Below are 25252 nucleotides of genomic sequence, written 5' to 3' on the forward strand. Positions count from 1 at the left end.
ACCAGTAAATTGGTTTTGAAAAGCTTTATTTGTGTGTGCCTTGACCCTAATACTAGCCTGCTGCGGATGTAAGCCTGACCACATTGTTTTCCCTTTCATATTAAATGGTGATGAGGAAAACAAGCTGAGGCCTAATCTTATTTTAATGAAACTACAATGAAGGAATCCTGATTTCGGCTCATAGGCCCCTCGAGTTGAGGCTCGGGAAAGTGTTTTTTTTTTTTTTAAATAAGTATTTAAAGAACAACTCCGGCTCCTGTTCACGATCTCTCCCACAACAACAGCCAGGCCTGTCAAACATTGGGTCTTTGTTCCATAAATATAATAAAGGGGGAAAGAAATAGGGCTTGTCTCCAAGGATTTTTTAGTTTAGTTTTGTTTTTGTTGATTTTTTTCGGTTGCCAATGGAAAACTTTTGCCTAATCTTGAAAGTTTCAAAGTGCTTTCATTACCCCTTGAGTTTTTGCTTGTTGCTTCTGCTCTGAAATAGTCAGAAACATTAGCAGAAACAACTGATTCAAAGGCTTTAGAGCCCGATTATTTTCATATGACACACCTCTGTAGTCATTTGCCAGGGAGTCAGTCTTCGCTTTCCTTCGGTGGACTTGTTTTATTGTGTATAAAACCATAAGCGATGAGCCTGGGAGGAGCAGACCAGTTAGCACGTCCTCCAGCACCCAGTGGGATAAACCACACATCCAGAGCAGGGGGAGGGAGGGAGGGAGGTAGACAGTCGATATTACATATGCAGGCAAACTGTGACGTTGTCAGCGTGTTGCAGCTGTACAGAGCAATTAAACTTGTAAACTAACAAAACCACCTGTGTCCCTGCAGTTACAATTGTTAAAACTACATTTTTACACAGTAGTCCTTGTTTTAACCATTAACAAACATTGCATTAAGTTGGACTTCACGATCCAGGCAGGTGGGAGGGGTTGGGGTTTTGGGCGTTTCTCTTCAGAGCTGAGACATCATTGAAATGTTTCACTCAAACTATTGAAAGGAGGACGCTGTAGCTCATTTAAAAGCATTTCCATAGAGTTGTAATGAGAAGAGCTTTGGGGAGAAAAAAGGTAAAATTTGAAGGACTGGATTTTAATTACAATTCTGTGTGTGTGTATCTATATATAAATAAGTCTAGTACATCTGAACATGTTTGACAAATGTGCACAAGGACTTTCCTGTGGAATTTCTCATTTAAAAGTTCAATAGAGTGATCTGGGAGAATTTGAGGCCTGCTATTCAAAATTATAAATGCCTCCTTCACTTCACAGGACCTCACTCCCCCTGAGAGACTTCCTTGGCTGGACTCAAGGGAGGAATTACGAGCCTGTTATGTTAATTCACCGTTATCCATATTGATGAGCCAGGCTCTGCCGTTATACCCTGAATCAGACAAAAAAAAAAAAAGGTGAAGGGGGTGCAAAGTGCATTGTTGGCATTGATCTGTCAGTGGCCGTGGTGCTACTTGGTTCTGACCCGTGTCCTGTTCCCCCTCTCTGTGGCAGTGCCTGACGATGAGCTCGAAGCGGAACCTGTTTGTGCGCCTGGTGCCGTGCCGCTGCCTGCGGGGGGAGGAGGAGACGGTTACCACGCTGGACTACTCCCACTGCAGCCTGGAGCAGGTGCCCAAGGAGATCTTCTCCTTCGAGAAGACCCTGGAGGAGCTGTACTTAGATGCCAACCAGATCGAGGAGCTGCCCAAGGTAACCTGCCAGAGAACCTGACTGTTTGTCCTTTGTGTTCCCTGTTATACTTGTGGTGTAGGAGCTAGGAATGTGTGGAAGCTGCTCATTTTAGCATAAACTGGGCCTTGTAGCACCTGTCCTCAGATCGGTGCTGCAACAAACCCGTTAGTCAAACTGTATTGAGAAGCGTTTACGACATTAAGGCCAAATGGTCGCATGTTGGGGGAGGGCACTGTACAATAGCGTATGAGCCATCTAATAGGGTTACTGTATCAATACTGTTTTCCAGTTGCTATTCCTGGAATGTGGAACGAGGTCTTGGATGACATCAATAACGCACATACGCTTATCTGTCTCACCAGAGAGGCCCAGATTCAATCATGTGGCCCGAGGCTAGGACTTTTAATCGTTTCGTTTAGCAGTGTAGTTTTGCTGGACACCGTGAAGGTGTTTTGACACACCAGACTGACCGTTCTGTCCTGGAATTGCCATTATTTTACGTCAAAAAGTCACTGCACCCAGGGGGGAGCGGCTTTAATAACGATCCCCACATTCCCACACAAAGGGTGGCCTGGGGGATGTGGGCCGGCTGGCGCTCTGCTCTGGGTGGTTGTGCGATAAGTCCATTTGTGTGGAATCCATACATTGAAGTTCTGCAGTGAGCGCCACAGGGGGACTGATCGCTGTTTGGCAACACTACTTAGCAAGGTGCTTCCGCTTCGTTAGCCTGGACCTCTAATTGGAATGAGCGCCTGCAGATTTAATTAGTGGCTTAATTCATTCTGCGACCAGCGGGACTGGTGCCCACTGCCCCACTGAGAGCAATAAGGTCTCTGCTGTACTGGCAACACTTAGAGGAATACACTTGGATAATAAAAATAACTCATTCAAAGCAAGTTGTAAAGCAGCACCTCAGCCCCGAATTATTATTTTCATGTATGTAAATTCTCAGCAGAGTGTTTCCATAATTCAATCCTGGCACCTCAGTCTAGATATGGTTTAACTCCTGAACTGAAACACAAAGGCAACACTTCTAGTTATCAGGTGACGCTGTGTACCTTCGGGTTAATGCTCTTATCTCCAGTTCGGTAACTGTTTGTTTGCTTTGTAATTAGTGACCGACATGCTTTAAACACTTTCTTTTTTTTTTTTTTTCACCCCCACCCCCCCAACAGCAACTTTTCAACTGCCAGTCCCTCAACAGGCTGAGTTTGCCAGATAACGACCTGACTGCGCTGCCGGCCTCCATCGCCAACCTCATTAATCTCAGGGAACTGGACGTCAGCAAGAACAGTAAGCGCTTTCATCCGAGCGTTCGGTCCGGGGCAGGGCTGGGGGGACTGATCTGATGTCTATATGTCATTACATTTCTTGACTTCCAGGGATTTTCCTCCACTTCCCTTTTGAAATGCGTGAATCGTCCCTGCAGGTGCTTGGGTTTTACTGCCGTCTTGCAGAGAGTCTGGTATCCTGCTTTAACTGTAATTGTTGTGATGGTAGCAATGCTGTCGTGTTTAACTAAATACAGTTTTATCCAGGCAAGACTATTTCACCCCAGTGTTTTTGCTTCCGATTCATATTCCAGCTTTCGCCCTTATTTTTGAGAATGATAACTTCGCCGTCAGTGTTCATTCTATCTCACACCATCCGCTCCCCTGAATCATCTCGCAACAAGAGAGACAGAGAAAGTGGCTTCACGTTGAACGCAGGCACAACTATCTGAACTATCTGAAACACCCTTATTCCACCACATAGTGCGTGTGTTAGCGGTTTACCCCGATAACAGATCAACGCTCTGATTGTTTACGTGTTGTGCTGTATTTGTATTTATAACACATTGCTGTTCCATTGAGTGAGTAATAATACTTACATCGCCATACACTAACTACTACCAGCCACCCATTGATGCTCATTCATCGTCTGCCGTGTCCAGAGCCTTCAAAAGAAGACTACAGTTACACAACTGGAAAGCTTGAGTTTTAAGCAACCCTTTTGTTTTGTCCAGTTGAACACGCTGGGGTCTTGTGACACCAGACAGTCTCTGATTGATTGGTTAAAATTAAAAGATCGCTGCACCGATGGTCTGCAGCTTCTTTTAAAAAGGGCAAGGTGTATAGATGCTGTTCAAAGTCAGGTTTATTGTCTCAATGGTTGCCTTTTCCTTTAAGCAAAATCATCGTTGAAATAACACATAGATCACATTAAGTGTCCGGAACTGCCCCCCCCGCCCCATAATTGCCTTAAGCTAGTGGGGCACATGGGCTGGTCTGCTCAATTACTGCCGATCTCGTTCTGATGCATTATGTATAGTGTGGAGGCTCCAGTGAGACGCTAAACGACTGACGAGTGACACGACGGCTTGCTGCCCACCCTGTGCACAAAAACGCCACCCAAACCTGGGATCTGTGCCGCGTCTCTGGGGAAGAATCCGCGACTCCGGGAGCGATTTCTCTCCGAGAGCACAGACGCCTGCTCTCAGAGAGAGCGCGCTCCCGGAGTCGCGGATTCTTCCCCAGAGCTGCCCTGGTAGTCTGATCCCGTCCGCCCCTCTGCCCAGTGCTTTACCCCAGAACTGTCAGCCTCCATCAGCGTCAAGGAGGCTGCCCAGCACACACACATGCATGGTCACACACATACACACACACGTGCATGCTCGCACGCACACGTGACAGAGGGAGGCTGGGCATTCATTATTATTATTTTTTTTTTTTATAAATTATTTTTTGAGATCACAGAATGGATTTTTTTGTTAGCTGTTTATTGCATTCCCTTCATCGGTCAGGGTGATTTCTGGGTTCGCCGTGTGGTTTATGGACGGTTAGCCAGTATTTATCATCACTTCTCCCCCAACCCGCCCCCTCCCTCTGCTTTTTTCTGTCATCCCTTTTTGTGAAGGGGAGTTGCTATGACAACGGCTTTGTCACTGTTCGCCGCTGCCGAGCGCGCGGCACTTTCCATGAATTAATTTAAAGGAATGATTTAGTCGAATCCAATTCAGAGTGAGGTTAGATGAATTGTTCCTCCACAAGACGGCCGCTTGCACGGACGCGAGTCATGCGGAGACGGCGCTCAATGCCACCGGCAGATTAAGAGCCGTTTCCTCTAGACGCCGCTTGATTATCGAACTCTTTCTGAATCTCAAACCCACATTGCAGGCATTTAGACTGTTGTTCTTTCAGTACAGTCCATTATTGGGTCACTGGTGTTTGAAAAGTGGACCAGCTTTAACAAGTCTTTCGTTCCGGGTGGCTGGGTGCCTTTTCTCCGACAGTCCAAATGCCTGGACGCTGCTCTGTGAGGATCTGTGGCTATAGTGGGCTTTTCCTAGGAGAATGTGAACGCGTTCCAGGCCCTTGCGTGACTTTCCTTGATGGTCTACAGAAGTTGAACGTAATGATGTGTCTTTGAGGCTAAGCTTTTGTGCAGTGTTTCCTTTAATAACCTACCAATCCTACGGCCCTTTTTGAGATGCTGCAATTCCCCCGTTTCCTGCTGTTTCACAGAAGAGCAAGTCAGACCTTAGAGAGACGTTGTGGCCTCAACTGCTGAGCTAATCTGATGAGATGTACTAGTTAACCATATGTTGATGATCACGGTCAGAGCAGAAGTCTGCAGCAGCCCTGCTTCCTGTAGGATGACCCCATGTCCTCCACAACACCTCGACACAGTCATCTGTTCTTTAATAGTGCGTTTGGTGCGCTTGACTGGATGTATTGTAAACGTGTAGGAATACAATAGAGGCTGCATTGCTTTAGGTGATTGTCAGCAGCCTGGTTTGTGTGTATGAAATAATACCCTCTTAGTCTGCATAGTGGGGCTTTCTATTACAGTGGTGCAAATGTCGTAAAGATAAAGTAGTTTGTTAACCATAACGTGTGTTAAAGACACCACAGGCTTTTGAAAAGATAGTCACGTTTCACTTCTAAGTCCACGCATGCAGGGCTAATAAATAACGCTGGCCGTGCTGCATGTCCGTTTTACATTTATACTAGTTCTGCTTAATGACAGAAATATTCGTTCTTCAGTTGAAAATGCTTAATTAAGTAGTGTAGACTTGTCTGTGGTCTGGCAGTGCTGTGCGAGATCTGGAACCCCTGCAGTTAAGCCTGGGAACACTGCACGGTTTCATTTAAACTTTCTGTATGTTTTATAGTGGGTTTTGCGATTGATATCGGTATATGTGGGCTGTGGGCCGCTGGGCTCAGAATGAGGCTGTGTTGAAGTGGGCTTCTCCAGCTCGGCCCGGTTGCAGGATGAATGCGGCCTGCATGCTCTTGCTTTTGCATTCAATTAGTTTCTATATAAACGTCCAGGAATAAAACGCTGCACACTTGCTGCCCCTCAGAAGTGTTTATTTCAGAGCCGACCACAAAATCCATCTGCGCTGTACATCTCTGAGGCCCTCAATTGATCTCCCAGATACAGGAAACCTTTTGAGCACTGAGATCTGAAGAATGATTGCTCTATCCTTTAAAATAATTTCAGCTAATTGCTTTTCCTACTTTTGTTGTCGAGCCTTCTGCTATAAACCTCCCACTGACCTATACCTGCCTCAGCCCTTTGAATTAGCAGACGCACTCGGCCGTGTGGAAATAAATTTATTTGGGCAGAGAAGCGCTGTGACAAATTGCTGCCTTCAGGAATCCTGCTCAGCAGAGAAGCTCTCTGGGATTGTTAAACTACTCTTTAATTTGTATTATGATCAGTTTGTGATTGAACTGCGGGAAACATGGATGGCCGAGGCAGTGGAGATTAATTCTCTCCTGCGGGGGAAAGAGAAACGGGAGCCTAAATGGTCCTTTGGTTACAGCCCATTCGGTAAACCAGGCCCCAGTTATAAATGACTGAAGATTGAAGATTGATTCCAGGTTTAAAATGGAGTCTAACAGGCTGTTTACCCTTCCCCTGATGATGCATAATTCTAATCTGCTGTATAGCCTATTTTCTTGAATGTATTAATTAAATGTATGGTCTTATTTGGTAGGCTTAAACCTACCTGGCAACCAATACAAATAATACAGAACTGATTTAAGCATTGTTTTCTCTACTGTGACAGTTTCTTGCACGATGAATAAGTGAGCAATCGGCTCAAACCAGAGGGATAGGAAACGCAGCACCGCCATGACCATTTTCACCAAAACGTTATCGACTTTGGGTGTTTACTGTGGTTTTGATTTAAATTGATCCTGCTCATGTGTGACCACATTATTGACATCCGTGGATGAACACGGGACCCAACAGCTAATTGGTTCATGCCAGTTGCATTGCTCGGGGAGGTGTTTATGGTCAGAGCTGACAGGGGCCTAATTTCGGTTAGATCGGTTAGATTTGCCACACCATGATGCCCGGCATCCTCCCACCACAAGGCATGGTGCAAGTCTCAAACGGCTGGCTTGCCTCCTCCTGAAAACCCTGACTGAACCCGTTAATGTGCATATTTAGATAATCATCTTTTTTATAAAACGCTTTAGATTTTCAACTAATGGTCTCCAACTATCTTGAAATTGGCCAACTAAAAACCCCTCTGAAACAGCTGAGTTATGAGTTAGAGGGACAGTGAAGCGAAATCTAGACGTCTCGGGGCTGTGACGGGACGCCCTAACGCTGGTGCTTAAATCCTCCATTAAAATGTTCCAGTGTGCTAAATTATGTATGGTTTACTGATATCCAACATTAAAGCCAAACTGACTTCATTAAAGTTTTACCAATTTGTCCCCGAGGATGCAAATATGCATTGTAAATGGCTCGGAGTAGTGGGCCATTTCACTGCTTTCTCAGAGTACACTCTGGTTACAAAACGCGCTTTTCTGTGAGCATGGTAGCCGGCTACCCTGTTGATAGAGACGTTTGACTTGATGTGCTCTGATAATTTAGTCCTCGGGCGGCGTGTCTAGCAAGTGTGCAGATCCTGGTCGGTGTGGAGTTCACAGTGTCTGAAAACAAAAACTTATCGGCCGTGCGGCAGTCTGTCTGAAAAATACAGCCAAGAAACATAAATATGACCAAGTGTGAATTCCCTGAAGTGCATGGCTATTCACAGAGCCACATTAAACTGCTGTGACATCTCCTCACTGGGATAGGGGAATCTTGTGGAAATTGCCAGTTACAGGTTCAGGGATGCCCAGTGTGTGGGATTAGGTACTGTCCTATTGCATACACTGATGCTCTGCAAGCGTAATTAACTGTTCATTTAGGTTTCCTGCGATAAGAAATGTCCGTGTCCTTTACCGACAAAGAGATCTTTCCTGATGTGATGGGGAACTGATTCCTCGGGCGGGGGATGAGATCATCTGTGGGGAAGCGATTCCTCTGACCGGGGATGTGATTGTCTGATTCCGATATTCCAATTATATGTGGCGTTTCTTAAAATAATGCTAACCCACTTTCTCTGTGTGACTTCACAGGTATCCAGGAGTTTCCGGAAAACATTAAGAACTGCAAGGTGTTGGCCATTGTGGAAGCCAGTGTAAATCCCATCTCAAAGTAAGTGCTGCCTGTACTTTCATGGGCTCTCGGGATGCCTACCGTTCTCCAGGCCCCAGTTTACCTGTTTGTTCCGTTCCTCTCGACTACTGCAGACGTTTCTGAAAAGAAAGATGGTGTAGTCTCTTCTGGGTTTTCTGTCTGTACCTTGTTTTAGCGTCTCGAGAGTTCAGGCAGCCGTGTCTTCACAGCAGTGTATCGACGCGTTCCCTGATTGAGGGCTGAAAATATGTGGCTTCTGTTGTCTTTGAAATGTTTGGGGCAACTGGCTTGTTCACAACCAAGGCTTACATGAGAGACTATAGGTCACAGCTATTTCAGAGAAATGTGTTGAGGATGAGGGGAGTTATTGTAATAGCACTGGGACACGTTAAAATGTCCTGGGCAAACAATCATTCAATTAAAGACAGGGTCACCGGGGGCTGTTGACAGATGTTTTGCGCCCTTCCCTCTGTCTGTAGGGGGGCACACTGAAGGGAAGGACCTTGCCCGCCCAGTTTCTCTGCCTCTTCTCATAGGGAACCACACACTCATGGTCGTGGTCTGACGCACGTTTTATTTAATCAGAATCCATTTTCAAGACTTTATTTGATAGGAAATGTTTTTTGTTGCGTGGTTGTTTTGCACATTAACTCCTTGAGTACTGCCCCCCCAGCTCCCCTTCCTCTGTGGTTAGATTGGTTTTGTGCTGCTTTAGTGCAGGGCTCAGTGCCACTGCACAGCCCAACCCTAAACCAGTTGCCTTTTATTTGTGTTTTATTTCTTCCAGGCTGCCGGAGGGATTCACTCAGCTCCTCAGCCTAACACAGCTGTACCTGAACGATGCCTTTCTGGAGTTCCTACCGGGGAATTTTGGCAGGTAATTTACAAGAGTGTGTGTATGCAGAGTGATCCTCTCCCACCAGTTGTTAGTGTAGTGTCATCCATCGCAATGGCAGGGCTTCCAAACTGAGCTTCTGCTCTCTGGCGCAGCAGTTCAGCAGCTCCTCCTTTTGGAGGAGGATTGGTTTAGTCAAGTGGCAGCATTGTTTTTAAAATGCAACTTCTTGAGATATATGCCCCCCTGCCCCCTACACTTCAGTGTTCAGACGTATACAAACAAAATCTAGCCCAGGACATCTCGCATTTACTTAGGTTTACAGTAAATGTGAATCACCACTTTTATTCATTCATTCATCTTAGCCCTCGGTTGTACATGACCTCCACTCCAACGCAGGAGAGCTGTACAGACCCCCCGCACCCCTCCTCCCGGACAGTGCCCCGCAAGCCCCCCGCATTAGAGTAGGGAGGACCAGTGGGGACGGTCTGGCTGGCCCGAGCTCTTGGGGGGGTGGGGGGGTATGTCTCTGTTCAGTCTGGTATAGGGATTGACACGTGTGCAGCGTATGAAGCATTTGACTTTGGCCTTTACTGTCCGTATGAAGAACAGCCATTATATTTTATTTAAAGTGTGTGGGTGCTTTGATCCGGCTGCCTGCAGTGCATTTGAAGGTCTGAGGATCACGCTGGGACTTTCTGAGGGTGTAATGGGCGTCCGATCGCTGCACCGCAGCTCCTGTCCTTAACCAAGGGGAGGGCAGCCATTTCAAAGGCAGAAAGTAGCATCTTACCAGCTCCCCTTCAAAGAAAATACATGGTACTAATTTTCTTGATCCAGCAGAGGAATGAAAATGAGACTAAGGGCTCTCCCGCCGGGCATCAACATACCAGCCCATTGTTTCTCCACATCCGTGTTTAACCGTGTAGATGCTGCTGCCTCAGTGTCCCATGATGCATCTGTATTGGTAGTAGCTCATGTCCTTTATCTACAAAACTCGTATCCATAGCCGGATAAAATTTAAATTGACACCGTGTGTGTGTCTCTTTAGGTACAGTGTACTGATAGCCTCTGGGCCAAAACTGTCACTTCATCAGGGCTCATTTGAATGTTGAGTGAAGCTGCCTCATGGTCTCAGTCTCTTCTGTACTTGTGTCCTGGGATGCTGCTGTTGCCCGTCCCCCCTCTCCCCATGTCTGACGCTCCTGTGCTTGTTTTGCAGACTCGCCAAGCTGCAGATCCTGGAGCTGAGAGAGAACCAGTTAAAGATGCTGCCAAAGTAAGTGTCCCAACCTTTCTTTCTAAAGTGTCAGTGGATTTCTGTAGCTCAGTAACAAGCACTTATCTCTTCCTTGCATTCTCACACCTGTTATAATTAAACAGTTTGTGTTCTTAAAAGCGCTGGCCATTGCTTCTCTATAGGAATAAAAACAGTTTTGTGAGGCTGTTTCACCTCAGTTTTAAAAACCCGCCTGAACTCAGACACGCTTCACAAACACTCCTGGCACTCGTACATAAAACGTTGGTGATTGATAATAAGTCGAGCCTTTTTTAAAGGACTCTCAATGCGCTGTTTGTTTCTTTGCCGCCGATGCAGCACAGCAGCCAGACCTGTGTTTAACCTTGCGGTGCCATCGTGTGCGCACAAGGGAGGCAGAGACGCATGAATAATTAAGATGGTTTTCATTAGGAGGGTGAGTGCTGCCGGTGTAGATGTGAGTGTGTGTTTTAAATACCCTCAACAGCAACATGGCCATCCTGTCATATCTGTTTGGAGGAATCTATGCTGTATAGCACGCCCTTGTCATAGGATTGAACAGGCAGTGTTGTGCTATCTTCAGTGTGAGCAGCTTCACTGTGCTGGCCTGTGTTTAAGATGTATTTTAAAGCCTCCATTTTGTTCTTTGAATACCTCCTAAAGCCTTCAGATAATTCTGCTGCCCCCATGTAAGTTTTAACAGCCGGTTGGCAGTTGTTTTGTTCATGAAGCCTTGGGTAATGTTGTGTGTGCTGGAAGGTCTGTCGGTGTGGCAAGACTTGAACCACCTGTGTTTTTACCACGGGCACATCTTGCATACTCTTTAGGGACAGTGGGTTAATTTGCATTTTTCTCCAAAAACCTGACCCACATTTCAATACATGTCTGGGATTTGTGTTATAAAACAAACAAACTACGAAAGGCTAAACAAATCATTGAATGGAGTGTAAACACTGCTACCAATTCCCTGAATTAATCAGATGTAGATGTTCTGGTGTTTAACTTTGCTACCTGTGGGTTTTCCCTGAACTGAACATTGTTTACACCTGCATGAATGAAACGGAGCTGCTGACTGCACCTAGAAGAGCCAGGTGTGCAAAGAGACGCCAGGAGGTCACTGCTGATCATGAATCAATATTTAAGCCTGAAAATGTATTGATTTTATTTTGGGTATTTTATCCAGGATGCTTATCTGGTTGGTTGTTTTTGTGTGTTGATGCATCTCCCGTATCTACTGACATGTATAACTTGTTGTGCCAGGGAGGGTTTTATCGCATCGTCCCAATCGTCCGCCTGTTCACAAGCTGCTCGGCTTACGATTAAAAATAATTAGACTCTCTGAAAGCAAAGGGAAGTATTCAGATCGAGCTGCTTACTCGAGGATTTATTGCGTTTCTAGGCATTAAGTTTGCTCACAGCGAGGAGACTATCTGCCGGCGAGATTGTGTGACACGTTGTCAGGAGTAAACTATTTATCGCCAATTCTCTAATCCTATTACAGTTACGAAATTCTGCATTTTGGGAGATTAACATGGCATGTCCCGATGTGCAGACGTGCTCGTGTGTCAAACAAGGCACGGAAGTGAGATGGTTTATTTGTTGTGTTTCTGAATTTCATTTTCAAAAGATCAAAGCAAGAACAATGAAGTGCTGCCTACTGGCCAGACCATCAGGGTGGGGATCTGGGTAACTCTTCCCGTGAGAGAACGTTTAAATCAGAAGTGCTGTTGTGCACGCCATCTTCAGGAATGGGAACAGAAACTACCTTTTACAAAAAAAAAAAAAATACAGATGACAGTGACAAATAGGAGGAGGAGAGGTTTGAGCTGAGGGGTTGTAGTGTTCCTATGCGTGACCAGCACTGTGCTGTCAGTGACGGGGGAGGGAGTTCCCTTAAGGAAAAGAGATTTCATAGATCAGTTTGTGAGCAGTATTTGATGGGGCTCTCCTGTGTGGGGGGGTGGGCATTATAAAATAGGAAGCTAAATTAGCTTTGAAATTAAGAGATTTATTTGATTTGCTGCGGTTTGAGTTGCTAGACAGCCCTTATTAATACATTTCAGTTTATACTGTGATTAATGACTTAATTTATCTATGTTGTGGGAATTGAGTGCCGTGCTCGGTGCTGGTGAGAGCAGAAGGAACCAGCAGCACAGACATTATCCCTACAGTCAAAACGCATTCATATCTAGAGGAGAGAATTATTTACTGCGCCCCCTCCAGCAGTGCAGGTGTCAGACTCCTTAACTGTCTTCATCTGGACCATTTTCCTGTACAGTTATGTAAGCTTTCACAGAAAACTAAAATGATGCCATTGTGAAAAAAACTAAAACTAAGACGGCCTAATCTGAAACATGCCTGTCTCTCTCAGGAGAACAGCCAGTCGGTTTTGGCGATTTGAGGTTCGCTTACTTCAGTGGGTTCTTCTGGGAAGTGAAGGTTTGAAAGCCGTCACTCTTGCAAGGCTAGGATGGGGGGTGGGGACATGCTATATGATTCGGGTTTCGTAACACGCTCCCGTGTCCTCTTTGCAGAAGCATGCACAAACTGACCCAGCTGGAGCGGCTGGACCTGGGCAGTAACGAGTTCACAGAAGTGGTGAGTACTGGCGGTGCCGTGGGGATTGGCGCCAGGCTTCCCCCGCGCTCGCATTAATTCCCTTTTAATTCTCTTTTAATCGGCAGCGAACATGAGAAGCAGGTTTAGGTTTGAGGGCCGAGGGGACAAGAAATTAATTGCGTTAAGCACTGAGCAAGCAACCCGGCGACCACTGCGGTTTTATTCCAGGCCAACGCTAGTCTTGTAGGGCAGGGAAGGAGTTTTTATTCGGGGGGGAACCCAATGTCTCCTTTTACTAGCTAAAATGTCCCCTGAACGCCCAGTAAAACCTGGAGTAAAGACGTGTCAGAGGGCCGTGTGTTTATGGCACACTTTACAATGCGTCGCCCAATAATGCACTGCATTTTCAATGGGCTCTTTAAAATAAACCATTCCTAAGCTATTGCTTTAAGGTGTGAGTTGATGATCATGGTGTCAATCTGTCTCTTCTTAACTGCTGTTTTGTCCTGCCCTTTTCTTTCCCAGCCTGAGGTTCTGGAGCAGCTCACAGCGTTAAAGGAGCTGTGGATCGATGGGAACAGACTGACGTTTCTACCAGGGGTACGTGTGTGTGTGTCTGTCTGTCTGTGTGGTTTGCTTTAAATACTGACCACAGTGCAGTTGATGGTGCCCATAGAGTATTTTGTAATTAATCTTAAATCTCGCCTGTGAGATTCATCCGGTGAAGAGCGCTTATGAATTCTGTCACTTGTTTTTACATTTCGGGGTTGGTAAAAGACTGAGGTCCAAAGCAATCTTAATTTGCAAGACAATGCATGTTAGCCAGGGGCCAGAGTTTTTTTGTTTTTTTTTGTCCTTTATTTACTGCTGACAATTTTAAGTCAAACTTAAATGAAAGGGCTTCCACCAAGTGAGGTTTCATATCCCTGCTGGAATTTTGTGTTAGTTAATGCTATTGCTTCCACAATTAACCAAATATTTTATTCAATGGAGCAAAAGTGTGGGTCCTTAATTCAGTTAAGGCTTGCAGACATGTACATGACAAGCTGGTCTGTCTTGCTCTCACAGTAATTATCGGTTCTTAGAAATGAGCAGTCTGTTTAAAATAGGTCATCGTTGTGGTTTGTTTAGGGAGAAAACAGTCCTCAAGGATCAGGGAAGCAGGATTAAGAATAGTCTGAATTAATCTGTCTAGATTGTGTCAAAGAACAACACATTTGTGCTCTGTTTTCATACGATCAAAACGGATATTTGGCCAGGTTTATGGCAGAATTCATATAGTATCTGGATCTATATATCCATCGAGTTATTTCAGTGATTAAAATATATACATATACAATGTTTATTTTTCTTGTGACCTGGCCCTGTCCTCGTCTCTTGTGCTGAAATCAATTAATGTCCATTTCCTAGTTTTGATTAAGCTCCATACACTGGTGTCCAGAGAGCGGCTCATAGAAGCACTTCAATCAGTGGCAATACATAGTCGCGCAAATGCCTTTGAAATCCTTTGACTTTTTAATTGGTACGGACACTTTTTATAGGCTGCTGAAGCCCCGAGGTATAACGAGTTCCTGTCCTGCTCTGCTGACTGTAATTAATTTTGGTTAGTAATTTAAGCAGGAGGAGGAGGAGTCCGATTTCGGCAGACGCTCCTTGTTGGTTGTGGTACGGGGCTCGGGTGTGGGTCGTCTGTTGCTCGTTTCTCCTGGCACTCAGTGCATCTCTCTCCTCAGATCATTGGGATGTTGAAGCAGCTGACTTACCTGGACGTGTCCAAGAACAACATCGAGATGGTGGACGACCAGTTGGCCGGCTGCGAGAACCTGCAGGACCTGCTGCTGTCGAACAACGCGCTCACCCAGCTCCCCGGCTCCATCGGTCAGTGCCCCGCAGTAATCTGTGTTGTAAACAAAGAGGACTGTGGGAGTTTTAGGATTGGATACAGTGCATCTCCACATGTTTGACCTTATCATACATAGATAAATGTGTGTTTTATATGGGTATCTCCATGTATGATTATCAGTACTGATGATATCAATAGATGTATAATGCATCAGCCATGATGCTGTGCTTTTCACCCTAAAGCTGATGGACAGACTTGACTATGGTCTGGTGTGTCCAGTGCTTCAGATTTAAATCACCGCTCTGTCTGTCCCACATGGGACACAATGCCAGTCTGTTGGCCCACTGCAGCACATGGATTCCCAGAAGGTCTTGCATTCCTAAGCCACACTGACGCACACTGCCAGGTTGTGTGTGTTTTTTTTTTTTAACCTTTATTTATCCAGGAAAAGAAATCGCTGAGATTTAAAAATATTTTACACAATATAGGGAAATCAAAATATGGCAACCATACCATCCAGCACCAATAAATAACCAAATAAATACATCTACAATTAATAAAAAATGCACAATTTTAAAAGCACTGACAACTAGATAGGCCCTCCTCCAATATTTTCAGTCAACACCTAGTGCTACAAGCTCCTACATTTTTAGGTCAGATTGAAGACCATTCCATGCAGTAGGAGCAGCGACCCTAAAAGCTTGTCTGCCCATCTCTGTGCGGACAGTGGGATCTGCCAGTAAATAGAGATCCTGTGAACTTTTTTTGCAGAGAAGTTCACAAAGGTAGGATGGTGTCAAACCAAGAATAGTTTTATAAATTAAAAAGTACCAATGAGAGAGCCTACGTGTCGACCGTGAAGGCCAGCCCACTCTATTGTACAGAACAATGATGAGTGAGCGCTCTACTATCAGTAATGAACCTTAAAGCACCATGGTAAACAGTGTCCAGAGAATATAAGGACTGACAAGAAGCATGCATGTAAATGACATCCCCGTAATCTAGAACAGGCATAAAAGCAGCAAGTACAGGTTTCTTTCTAACTTCAATAGAAAAAGTGTAGAATGTCTTAAAGGAGAGTCATCAATTAAAATCCCAAGATATTTGTATACAGATACTCAATTATATTCCCATGCAGTGTAGTAAGTAATGGAAGATCTATTGATTTTATTTTTCTTTGAGATTGAAAACATATATTTTGTTTTATCAGCATTTAATACAAGTTTCAGCTGATTAAATCTTTGAACAATATTGAAAGCAAGCTGTAACGGAGAGAACCAGAATTTGAGAGGGTGCCGAACAAAAAATCGTGTGTGTGTGTCAGTCACTGCAGAAGCACGTCACCGGGCTGCTATGTAACGTTGGAACTTCCTGCCAGTCTATGTTGTGTGATGCGGAGCAGGGCTCTGAAACAGCCGGTGAGATCTGGGAGGGGCGGCCAGGCGTCTCGCTCTTTCACGACCACAGGTCACGAGTAAACCTGTGTCTGGGAAGTGTGATCAAAGGGGATTTTCTGATTGAAGTGCGTGGGGCGCGTGGGTTCGTTATGGTGCTCAGGGACGAGTGCGCCCTTTCTTTGCTTTCCCTATAAATACAGTAGTATCACCGTGCTAAATTACTGAAGTGTTACTCATCTCCTCCCACACATGTCAGTTTAACTGTTGCCGTGTGGCAAATATATAGTTCACTTTACTCTGGGCTGTATTCATCAAAGCGTTCTCGTACATCAGACTGAAAGCGTCAATCATTCTTAATCATGTTAAAATGATAGAGAGAGGTTGAAATAATATGGAAAAGTAAACCGTTAAGTTGGTTTGTTTGGCCTCGGATTTCGACACGAGGGTTCTGATCAAACGCAGGACGCGATTGAACACTAAATCAGCTGTGAATAAGTGTGTGATGCTGGCATTCTCATCCTCTCTTATAAATATTCATTGTTAAAGTTGTGTAATGACCTTGTTGTCGAATGTCACAGGCCCTCTGGTTTAGTTTCCTATTAAACTCGTGGAAGAAAGACGCCACATGGTGATTCAGTTATTTTCCATGCAAGGGGAAACACGGTCACTACAGGTTCCTCTTCCTTGTGCCTCATAGACGGGCCTGCCGATATGACGTATTAATCTACTGTCACCGCTGCCAAGTTGGCTTAACCCAATACTGAGCGCTGGACAGGAAAGATAACGGATAAAGGACGCTCTGTTTTAAATGTATTTGGATAAACACTAATGGAATTGAGCAGATAAGAGGAGAAAGGAACGTGCCTCTGTCTCGGTTTCGGCTACTTTCTGCTCTAACCGAGCATCCCCAAAACCACTGCTTTTTCCATAGACTCGGACAGATAATCTACGTTTTTAATCACCGTTAAATCCTGAAATGGTTCATTTATTTCCTCTCTCTGTTTTAGGTTCCCTGAAGAAACTTACAGCGCTGAAAGTGGACGAGAACCAGCTGATGTACCTGCCGGACTCGATAGGCGGGTGAGTGTCTCTGCTGCGTGGTGAGCTGCCTGGTTCGCAAGGTCATCTCTGCTGCAGCCTGAACCAATTCCCCAGTAACAGCAGATTTATCGCCACTAATCCACTCATCTGGGTATTTCTGTTGTGACATTCATGGACCTGATCCGTTTTTATTTACTGTAAATGCCTTTGCTGATCCAGACAGTGGGATTAAACAGCTGGGCATTGTTTTACAGGCCGGTCAAGTCGTTTGCAGGGCTAAGAGCTGCTCTAAATGTGGAAAGTGGTTGCCCATATGGACCGAGATTAAAATCCAATCAGGGCCCTGCTATTTATACTGCCGCTGCCTGAAATTAAACCGCCCCAAACTGCATGTAGGTGATTGTTTGCAAGGGATTACTGCTCTCATGGTCTATTTAGATTTTAATTCCTGTGCCGTTAAATGAACTCTTTTCCCATCCCCTAATTATCACTAATATTTATACCATCTTACCTTTAGGTTGTGTGTCATAGCCCTGGATTAGTGAAAGCTGCTGCAAGGATTATAAATATGGGATTGCAGAGGTCCTAATTTAATCTCTGTAAGGATTGTAAACCACACTGATTAAACCTATTACAGCTTGGCAGGTTCCTCTCGTTCCCTCTCTCTTTCTTTGACTATGCGATGCACTCCAGATTTAATATTGACTTTCTTCAGTTTTCCAATATTAATATGAGATGTCTATTTTGGGAGCGAGGGGCAGTGGAGGCCGTTTGCATAAAAACCAATGGTATTATGTTTGCATCTTAAAATGAAAATAGGATGTGTCAAGTGCTGTTATGCCGGGCTCCGCTCGTCTAAGTGGATTGACAGAAATATTAAACCCTTTATCTCTCGGTGACTTGGACTGATGACATTCAGATGGAGGTTTTTATTTTGTTTGATGTGTTTTCAGTCTGAACACACGCGTGTCCTGCTGCTCTGGAGGAATGTTTTCCTGCCCGGTGGCTTGTGGTGAGCAATGCTGTTGGATTGCTCCTGGATACGAGCGATTCTTGCAAGTCAGCAAGAGTTCGTGTGGGGTTTGAGCGAGTCGCCCGCCCTTGAATCTCCAGATGCAACTGACTTCTATTTTTCTTAACTAATGGAGCTCGTATATAACGTTTCACTAAATCAGGTTTGAAACGGACCGGCTCAAGGAAAGGATCGACAGCAATACGCCAAACAGAATTTGTTCCCCACTATTACGTGTGAGCCTGCTTTCTTTTTTTAAACTTCTACTAATAGTAATCAGTGTCCCACGCTCAATGTAATGTCGAGACACTGGGACAAGACGGGCCTACCACTGGGAAGCTTCTCTAAACCAGTGGACCACCTAGTCCTGTATTTATACTACAAAATGAGCTTGACATCGGTAATTAGGCACCGTCTCTTGGATAGTCTGGCATCATCTAAGTAAAAAGCCTTCCTAATACACGGTCTCCCACCCCCGGGGCCTGGCTTTCCTCCGGCACTCTCTGCCTCCATGTGCCGCCCCGCGGAGAATGTGCTACAGCTATTAATTCCTCACTGGTGTAAATAAATGAGAAATACTGTAGAAAACCAGTTGAACTGCTCTGGGTAAGCTCTGGGTAATGACTGGATCACACTCAACTAGACAAAGTAAACATTAAGCGTCAAAAACTGAGCATAAACAGGTTGATCAGCTGTTAGACAGGGAGAGAGTCGGGATGAGATGAGAGAGAGGGGCCCTGTTTCTAAATGCCACTTGGTCCTCTGGGACAGCTTGGCTTGAGTTTTCAGACAATTAACTTTCCAGCAATTAAAGACCCCCTTAGTTCTGTGAATGATACTTTTGGGGTGGGGTGGAGTAAGGGGGCATTGTCTGATATCCCTTTGTAGACGACTCTATAGAGTTCTTCTCTGAAAGCACCTTTCTCTCGACTGACACCAGAGTGCTGCACCCCTCCCAGGAAGACTGGGCAAAGAAAGAGAAACCACTTCATTTTTTTTTTTTTTTTCTCTCCATCCTTTCCTCTCCCTTGTTTCCAGGCTCACGGCTCTGGATGAACTGGACTGCAGCTTCAACGAGATCGAGGCCCTGCCCCCCTCCATCGGGCAGTGCACAAACATGCGCACGTTCGCCGCCGATCACAACTTCCTGGCGCAGCTGCCCGTGGAGGTAAGCGCTCTGCTTCGACGGGATCAGGCTTTTTTTTCTGGCCTTTTTTTTTTTTTTTTTTTTTTTTTTTTTTTTTTGAGTTTTGCGATGTGAGATCTAGGAAGGGGAGAGGTGTTTGAGTGTCAATCACACGGGGCGTCGCCTGCATTGTCCATGGCAAAGGCGGGAGGTGTTGAATCCCGCCCCCCTTCCCGTCAACTGCCTTGCCTTGCATTTTCTTTCCCCCGAAATAAACGGTTTGACAGCAGGGTGCCACTCTGTTTCAGTGACACTCTCCTAACGCAGCGGTTGTTTATTTAATAGTCAGTTTCTCACAACACGAAGTATGGCTAACTACCCCTTAGTGAAAAGGGACATTTTTCTTTTTCTGTGCGTTTTTTGTTTTTGGGCCAAATCGGGAAGACGACTCTATGATTGTGTTCCTCGCCTGAACCATTTAAACAGTTTAAGAAGATCTCCCCTCCCGTCTGGTCAATCGCAAGCCACAAACATTCTCCCACGGAGCGAGACGCAGTGCTTAATGGAAAATCACTGGGATCTTTGGATATTGACTTATGATTGCCTGATTTTAATGGCATTTTCACACATTTGCACTCCCTTGTTGACTCCTTCTGGCTATAACTGTCAGCCACTGTCATTGTCCAGGCAGGGGAATGGAGCACTAGTTGTTCCCGTCCTGCCTTTTGTCTCTGAAGGACCTTTGTGACGTATCCGCAGCCAGTATAAGTTGCCGGCGTCAGCGGAGGTGCTTTGCTTGTCGCGTCCCCGTGTGCTAATCACAGCCTGTCGCTTCAGGTTGGAAACTGGAGGAACGCCACGGTCCTGTTCCTGCACTCCAACAAGCTGGAGTACCTGCCCGAGGAGATGGGCGACATGCAGCGGCTCAAAGTCATCAACCTCAGCGACAACAAGTGAGTATTGGGCTTGGTTTGGATGCGCCAGAGCAGCAGGGCATTGTGGGACTGATGTGCACGGGAGCCACTTAAAATCAGGGACAAAAGCAATTGGCTTCTTTAAAGTCTGCTGATAAACAACTTGCTACTGAGGTGTGTTCGGTCAGTGATGCACAGTTAAAATATATTCATGTGGATGCCTAGTCTGCAGGGTTTATTTACTTAGTTATACAAGGTATTTATTTGAAAGAAAGCAGCCTGACAGCAGTTGATCTTTAATAACCTAAATCGCTCTGCGTTTCAGCCCGATAAGCAAATTAAATTCCCTCCAAGTTGAGGTGGAGACAGACTGACAGACTTCTCCTCTCGCTACACAGCTAGAGGTGTGTGTGACATTGTGATGCCCTGCCTGTGTGCAAATCCTCATGCAGAGCTTCAGGCTGTGGCTTTTCTCTCGTCGTTCCTGATGTTTTTTCACCCTTTTTCCTCCACCCCTTCTTAGGAAACTAATCTGAGGCTCAATCTCTTCCACAGGTTGAAGAATTTGCCGTTTAGCTTCACCAAGCTGAGCCAGCTGACTGCTATGTGGTTGTCTGAAAACCAGGTAGGTGGGCTTTAAGAGGGTGCGTGGGTGGAAGATGAGGTTTAGTGGATGTTACAGGGGTAGAATGGCGGGCGTGTCGGTGGATGTGATAAGAAGACCATGCTAGAGTTTGAATAGGGGGGAAAGAGAAACTTACAGCAAAACACAGAAAAAAGTTACTACAAATGCTGTTCACGAGGAACAAGACAAGTCTGATCTGCAGGAATGAAAGGGTGCAGAGTTAAATTTAGACCATTTCTGAATTTCTAAGCCCTTACTCGTTTTGAATGTAGACAAGTTGTGCGTTTGTGGAGTTGGTGCTTCTCGGCCATGTCGTCGAGGTCGGCGGGGTCTCTGGTTCACATTGTGCGGTTCCTGGGTGGAGACTGACAGGGTGTGGTGTGTTGGCACCAACATTGTCGCAGGCAGCCGAGGAAAGATAAGATTCTTCCTCGAATTGTTTCTCCCAGGTCGAGATTCCAGGTTTTTATATTGGAAAACAATTTTCAGTTTTCTTGTTCTTCGTTTATCTGTCTTGCACTCTCATCTATTTATAATTAAACAATGAGAGCGCTGTTTTTTTTTTTTTTAACGAGGAAGTATAAATGGGCTGTTGTGCGGAGGTTCTGTTTCGAATCCACATGAGAGCAGATCTGGAGCGCACAGATTTGTTGCGAACGCTCATTTAAGGAGGCGCTCTGACAGTGAGGAATTAAATTCTCTTAAATGGAGCATGGCCTGGAAACGGCAGCTTTAAAGTAATAAAATACTTCCGCAGCATCTAATCTGAACTCCCCATATGGCACAGTGTCGGCGCTCTGAAGCACGGTGGAGTAAAGGGCTTTGGGGTTTCATCATCAAAAGAGCTTCACAACCACCAATATTTATACACAGGATGGTACAGAGGGGTGTATGTGTTTGTGGGATTCGGAGAGAGTGTGTGTGTTTGTGTGTGTATGTGCATTAGAGGATTGCTCCAGTACGGGCTGAAACAAGTTTTAACGATTTAAGACTTGCGGCCACATCTGCTTCAGTGAAAATTACCGTTCGCCAGCTGGTCCCTATTGATTGACGTCCACAGCAGATCCGTCTTGACTCCAGTGCGCTAGATCAGGGTCACGGGCGTGTGACCCCTAAACGATGCTGCCCTCATACGTGCTCTTTCTTTCTGTTCTCCTCCAGTCCAAGCCCCTCATTCCCCTGCAGAAGGAGGAGGACCCTGAGCTGCACAAGACCGTCCTCACCAACTACATGTTCCCCCAGCAGCCCCGATCCGAGGATTGTAAGTCACTCGGCCCACTGACACCTAGAAAGCTGGGACTCGGATAGAGAGATGGAAGCCACTCTGTGTTGCTTTGTACGATTCCTTATGCAGAGAGTTGACTGTGTTGAGACAGTTCTGTTGAAATCATTTTCGGCAAATGTGTGATCATATCATTGATCTTTAAAACCATTAAATAAAACCAAAAGAATATAAAATTGAATCCTTAACCAATCCTGTTTAAATGTAATCTATTTTCTGATTGAAATGCTTACTAAATTAATATTCTGGAATTAAGTAACATCCGTGTTCTCTTCGACTACCGAGAAGAATAGAGTAAGTGATGAAAGTACAGGTGTGTCCCCTGCGAGTCTGAGTGTGCGTGGGCTGCGGGACACAGTGGGGGTCTCCGTGTCCCCCGTCTGCTCCCGCTGAAGGCCATCATTACCCGTTTCCAGCTCCCTAATCCTGATACCAAACGCTCTTCTCCGCAGACATCCCGAACTCGGACAACGAGAGCTTCAACCCCTCGCTGTGGGAAGAGCAGAGGAAGCAGCGGGCCCAGGTGGCCTTCGAGTGTGACGAGGACAAGGACGAGAGGGAGACGCCCCCCCGGGTCAGTAGAGCCCCCGCCGCAGCAGGCCAAGCCCAGAGCAGACCCGGTCACGACGGCAACTCCGGCTAGAACATCAGCAATCAGTTTTGCTCATTCTCTTTTGTCACATTTTGCGTCCCCAGGAAGGCAACCTGAAGCGCTACCCCACACCCTACCCAGACGAGCTGAAGAACATGGTGAAGACTGCGCACACGATCGCGCACCGGCTGCGGGAGGACGAGTCGTCGGACGAGTCGGGGAAGGACGCGAAGCCGGGCGAGGACACCGCCGTGGCGGTGCGAGACGTCGGGGTGAAGGTAGATGTCGCCCTGACTCGAGTCGGGATAGTCTGCTCTGGTTTGGCGGTTGAATGAATCTCTTTATTCCTGGTTCCGGGACAGAATAGGTCTGTGTGTGAGGCAGGCTCGTGGGAAACTGTTCATCAGCTCGTGGCCACAAACACATGCCTTGGTTAGACCACGATCGTCTTGTGATCCTGCCGTCACACCACCCGTCCCCAGCGCTGGCCCATCCTCAGTCACATGCACCTCGGCACAGTGCATGCTGGGATATGGTCCGTGTCATTGCTAACTCTTTTCCTCCCGCCTTCCTCCAGGCTTCAGACAGTAGCTTTGCCAATGGGAAAGCGGTGGAAATGGACCCCAAGGTGACTGTGAACTGTGTCCAGAGACCCAGCGACCTGGAGTCCAGAGACACCACAGATACCATGCAGACCATGGAACTCAAGGACTCGGACAGCTCCAGAGTGACTGTCAACCACGAGGACACACTGGAGGTAGGACCCGGTGTGAAGCCCGGATGTTTAGCTGCTCCGTTCATGGTGCTGCACGCGTGATCTGGTCGGGTTTGTCCTGGTTCAACTTGACGGAACGTAAATAAAATATTGCGGAAACTGTCCGTGAGTTGCTTGGGGGGGTTGTTTTCTCTCTGCTTGGCTTTGTCACCACCTTAGACAGCAGCTAGATTAGTGGACATCAGTGGAAAATATTTACAATCTCTGCTTTGTCTTTTTCTCACAGTGTAACACAAATCAGACATCGTATCAGTTTTTTTTTCCTGTTGGTTGCTGAATGTTGAAGTGGCAGAATGCCTTTTAAAGCTGGGTGGAAACTATTGAATTATATCATGACTCTTGGAAGCAAATTATTTTAATAATGCAGCAGCCAACCCCGAGCAGTTATCATGCCTGAGAAACATCCTGTAAATTGTACGTTTCAGACACGCTGGAGATTGTTTACTGCTCCTCGGCAGCACGTAGTGGAGCTGAGTGGCAGTTCATACAGAGTTCTGAATTAAATCTAAATTGATGCATTTCCTTGTGAAAAACTTAACTTGGAGCTGTTGTCACCCTCCTTACCGAATACTTATCCTTTTAGATGGGAAAAATAACTGCTTTGATGAAAACAGGCTCGACATATATATTAGCTCAATATACATCTATCTTCTATAGCAATGCAGTCATAATTCCAGAAAGTGCGTCCAGAAGTGCGTGGCGCTCTGTGGAGGAAATGGCATCCCGATCTTCTCTCCCCGATGGAGAGCGAGGGAAGGGGCAAGATTGCGTTGTGTACGATGTTGCCGTTTCTCCCCTCAGGACTCGGAAGACATCTCGTCCGACGAGGAAATGAAGGTGGCTGAGATGCGCCCCCCCCTGATCGAGATCTCCATCAACCAGCCCAAGGTGGTGGCCCTCAGCAAGGACAAGAAAGGTAGGTCCCGTCTCAGGAGCAGATTGTCTCTGTCTTGTCTGTCTGTCTCTGTGTAATTGTAGGCTCTGTTGTGGGACATCTTTAATAATCCTCCTCAGGTTCTGGTGCTGTAGGTCCAATACTTCACATTAAGGGTCTGCATGGGGGCAGTGAAGTCAGGTGACCAACATCAGCTCAGCCTGTTGTATTAGATCTTCACAGAGAGATCACGTGAATTAAGAACAGGCTGGGACTCTCACTCTTATCCTCAGCCTTTTGAAATGTGTTTTTATGACAACAGCGTAAAGCGATAACCCCCTCCCCCCCCCACTTCTGCAATCAGAGATGCACCACCCCCCGCCTGTTACATAAAAGATAGAGAGAAAAAGAAAGAGAAAAATAATGAGTGCATTCAGAAGCACTTTCCTCAGAGCTGCTTTAATGTGAGCGCCGGGCGTCACCGCACCACATCTGAAGGCGACTCTGACGCCGCCACGCTCTGCTGCTGTTATTCATTCAGTCTTTTTTGTCGCCCTCGTCTGTCTTTTTTTTTCTTTAAGCCGACGAAAGCAAAGACGCCGACTCTCTGCTGGACGAGACGGCCGCCAACAGCAACCAGAACAACAGCAACTGCTCCTCGCCGTCGCGCATGTCGGACTCAGTGTCCCTGACCACGGACAGCAGCCAGGACACCTCGCTGTGCACGCCCGAGAAGGAGGCCAAGGTCATGATCATCTCCAAGATCAGGTGAGAGACGCACACCCCTCCCGCCCCCAGGGTTCCCCCCATCTGGCCGCTAGGCACACTGCCATGGCTGCTATCTCTGGTCTCCATCGGCTGTTCCTCCTCACCGTGCTTTCGAAAGACGCTTGATCTGATCCCTGAAGGTGTTGGTCTGAGTTTTTGTGCTGCCCTCCCAGCCTCTCGCATACGTTTAGTCATGTC

The 25252-nt window shown here is 46.2% G+C and overlaps 1 protein-coding gene across 3 annotated transcripts in view; it reads left to right on the forward strand.

The window, feature by feature from the left end:
• erbin (erbb2 interacting protein) overlaps positions 1 to 25252 on the forward strand; it is an 87464-nt gene that overhangs the window by 47355 nt on the left and 14857 nt on the right. For all 3 annotated transcript variants that reach the window (XM_066711550.1, XM_066711549.1, XM_066711552.1), the window contains 18 exons: positions 1509 to 1706; positions 2864 to 2981; positions 8093 to 8171; positions 8941 to 9030; positions 10211 to 10267; positions 12781 to 12844; positions 13331 to 13405; positions 14539 to 14683; positions 17053 to 17125; positions 19137 to 19266; positions 20062 to 20177; positions 20694 to 20763; positions 21925 to 22024; positions 22498 to 22619; positions 22742 to 22915; positions 23215 to 23394; positions 24214 to 24328; positions 24868 to 25054. In XM_066711550.1, the coding sequence (XP_066567647.1) occupies positions 1518 to 1706; positions 2864 to 2981; positions 8093 to 8171; positions 8941 to 9030; positions 10211 to 10267; positions 12781 to 12844; positions 13331 to 13405; positions 14539 to 14683; positions 17053 to 17125; positions 19137 to 19266; positions 20062 to 20177; positions 20694 to 20763; positions 21925 to 22024; positions 22498 to 22619; positions 22742 to 22915; positions 23215 to 23394; positions 24214 to 24328; positions 24868 to 25054 (2084 nt within the window). In that variant the 5' untranslated portion in view covers positions 1509 to 1517. The remainder of the gene's footprint in view (positions 1 to 1508; positions 1707 to 2863; positions 2982 to 8092; positions 8172 to 8940; positions 9031 to 10210; positions 10268 to 12780; positions 12845 to 13330; positions 13406 to 14538; positions 14684 to 17052; positions 17126 to 19136; positions 19267 to 20061; positions 20178 to 20693; positions 20764 to 21924; positions 22025 to 22497; positions 22620 to 22741; positions 22916 to 23214; positions 23395 to 24213; positions 24329 to 24867; positions 25055 to 25252) is intronic.

Source organism: Amia ocellicauda, chromosome 8 (assembly GCF_036373705.1).
Source record: "Amia ocellicauda isolate fAmiCal2 chromosome 8, fAmiCal2.hap1, whole genome shotgun sequence".
NCBI classification, from domain to species: Eukaryota; Metazoa; Chordata; class Actinopteri; order Amiiformes; family Amiidae; genus Amia; species Amia ocellicauda.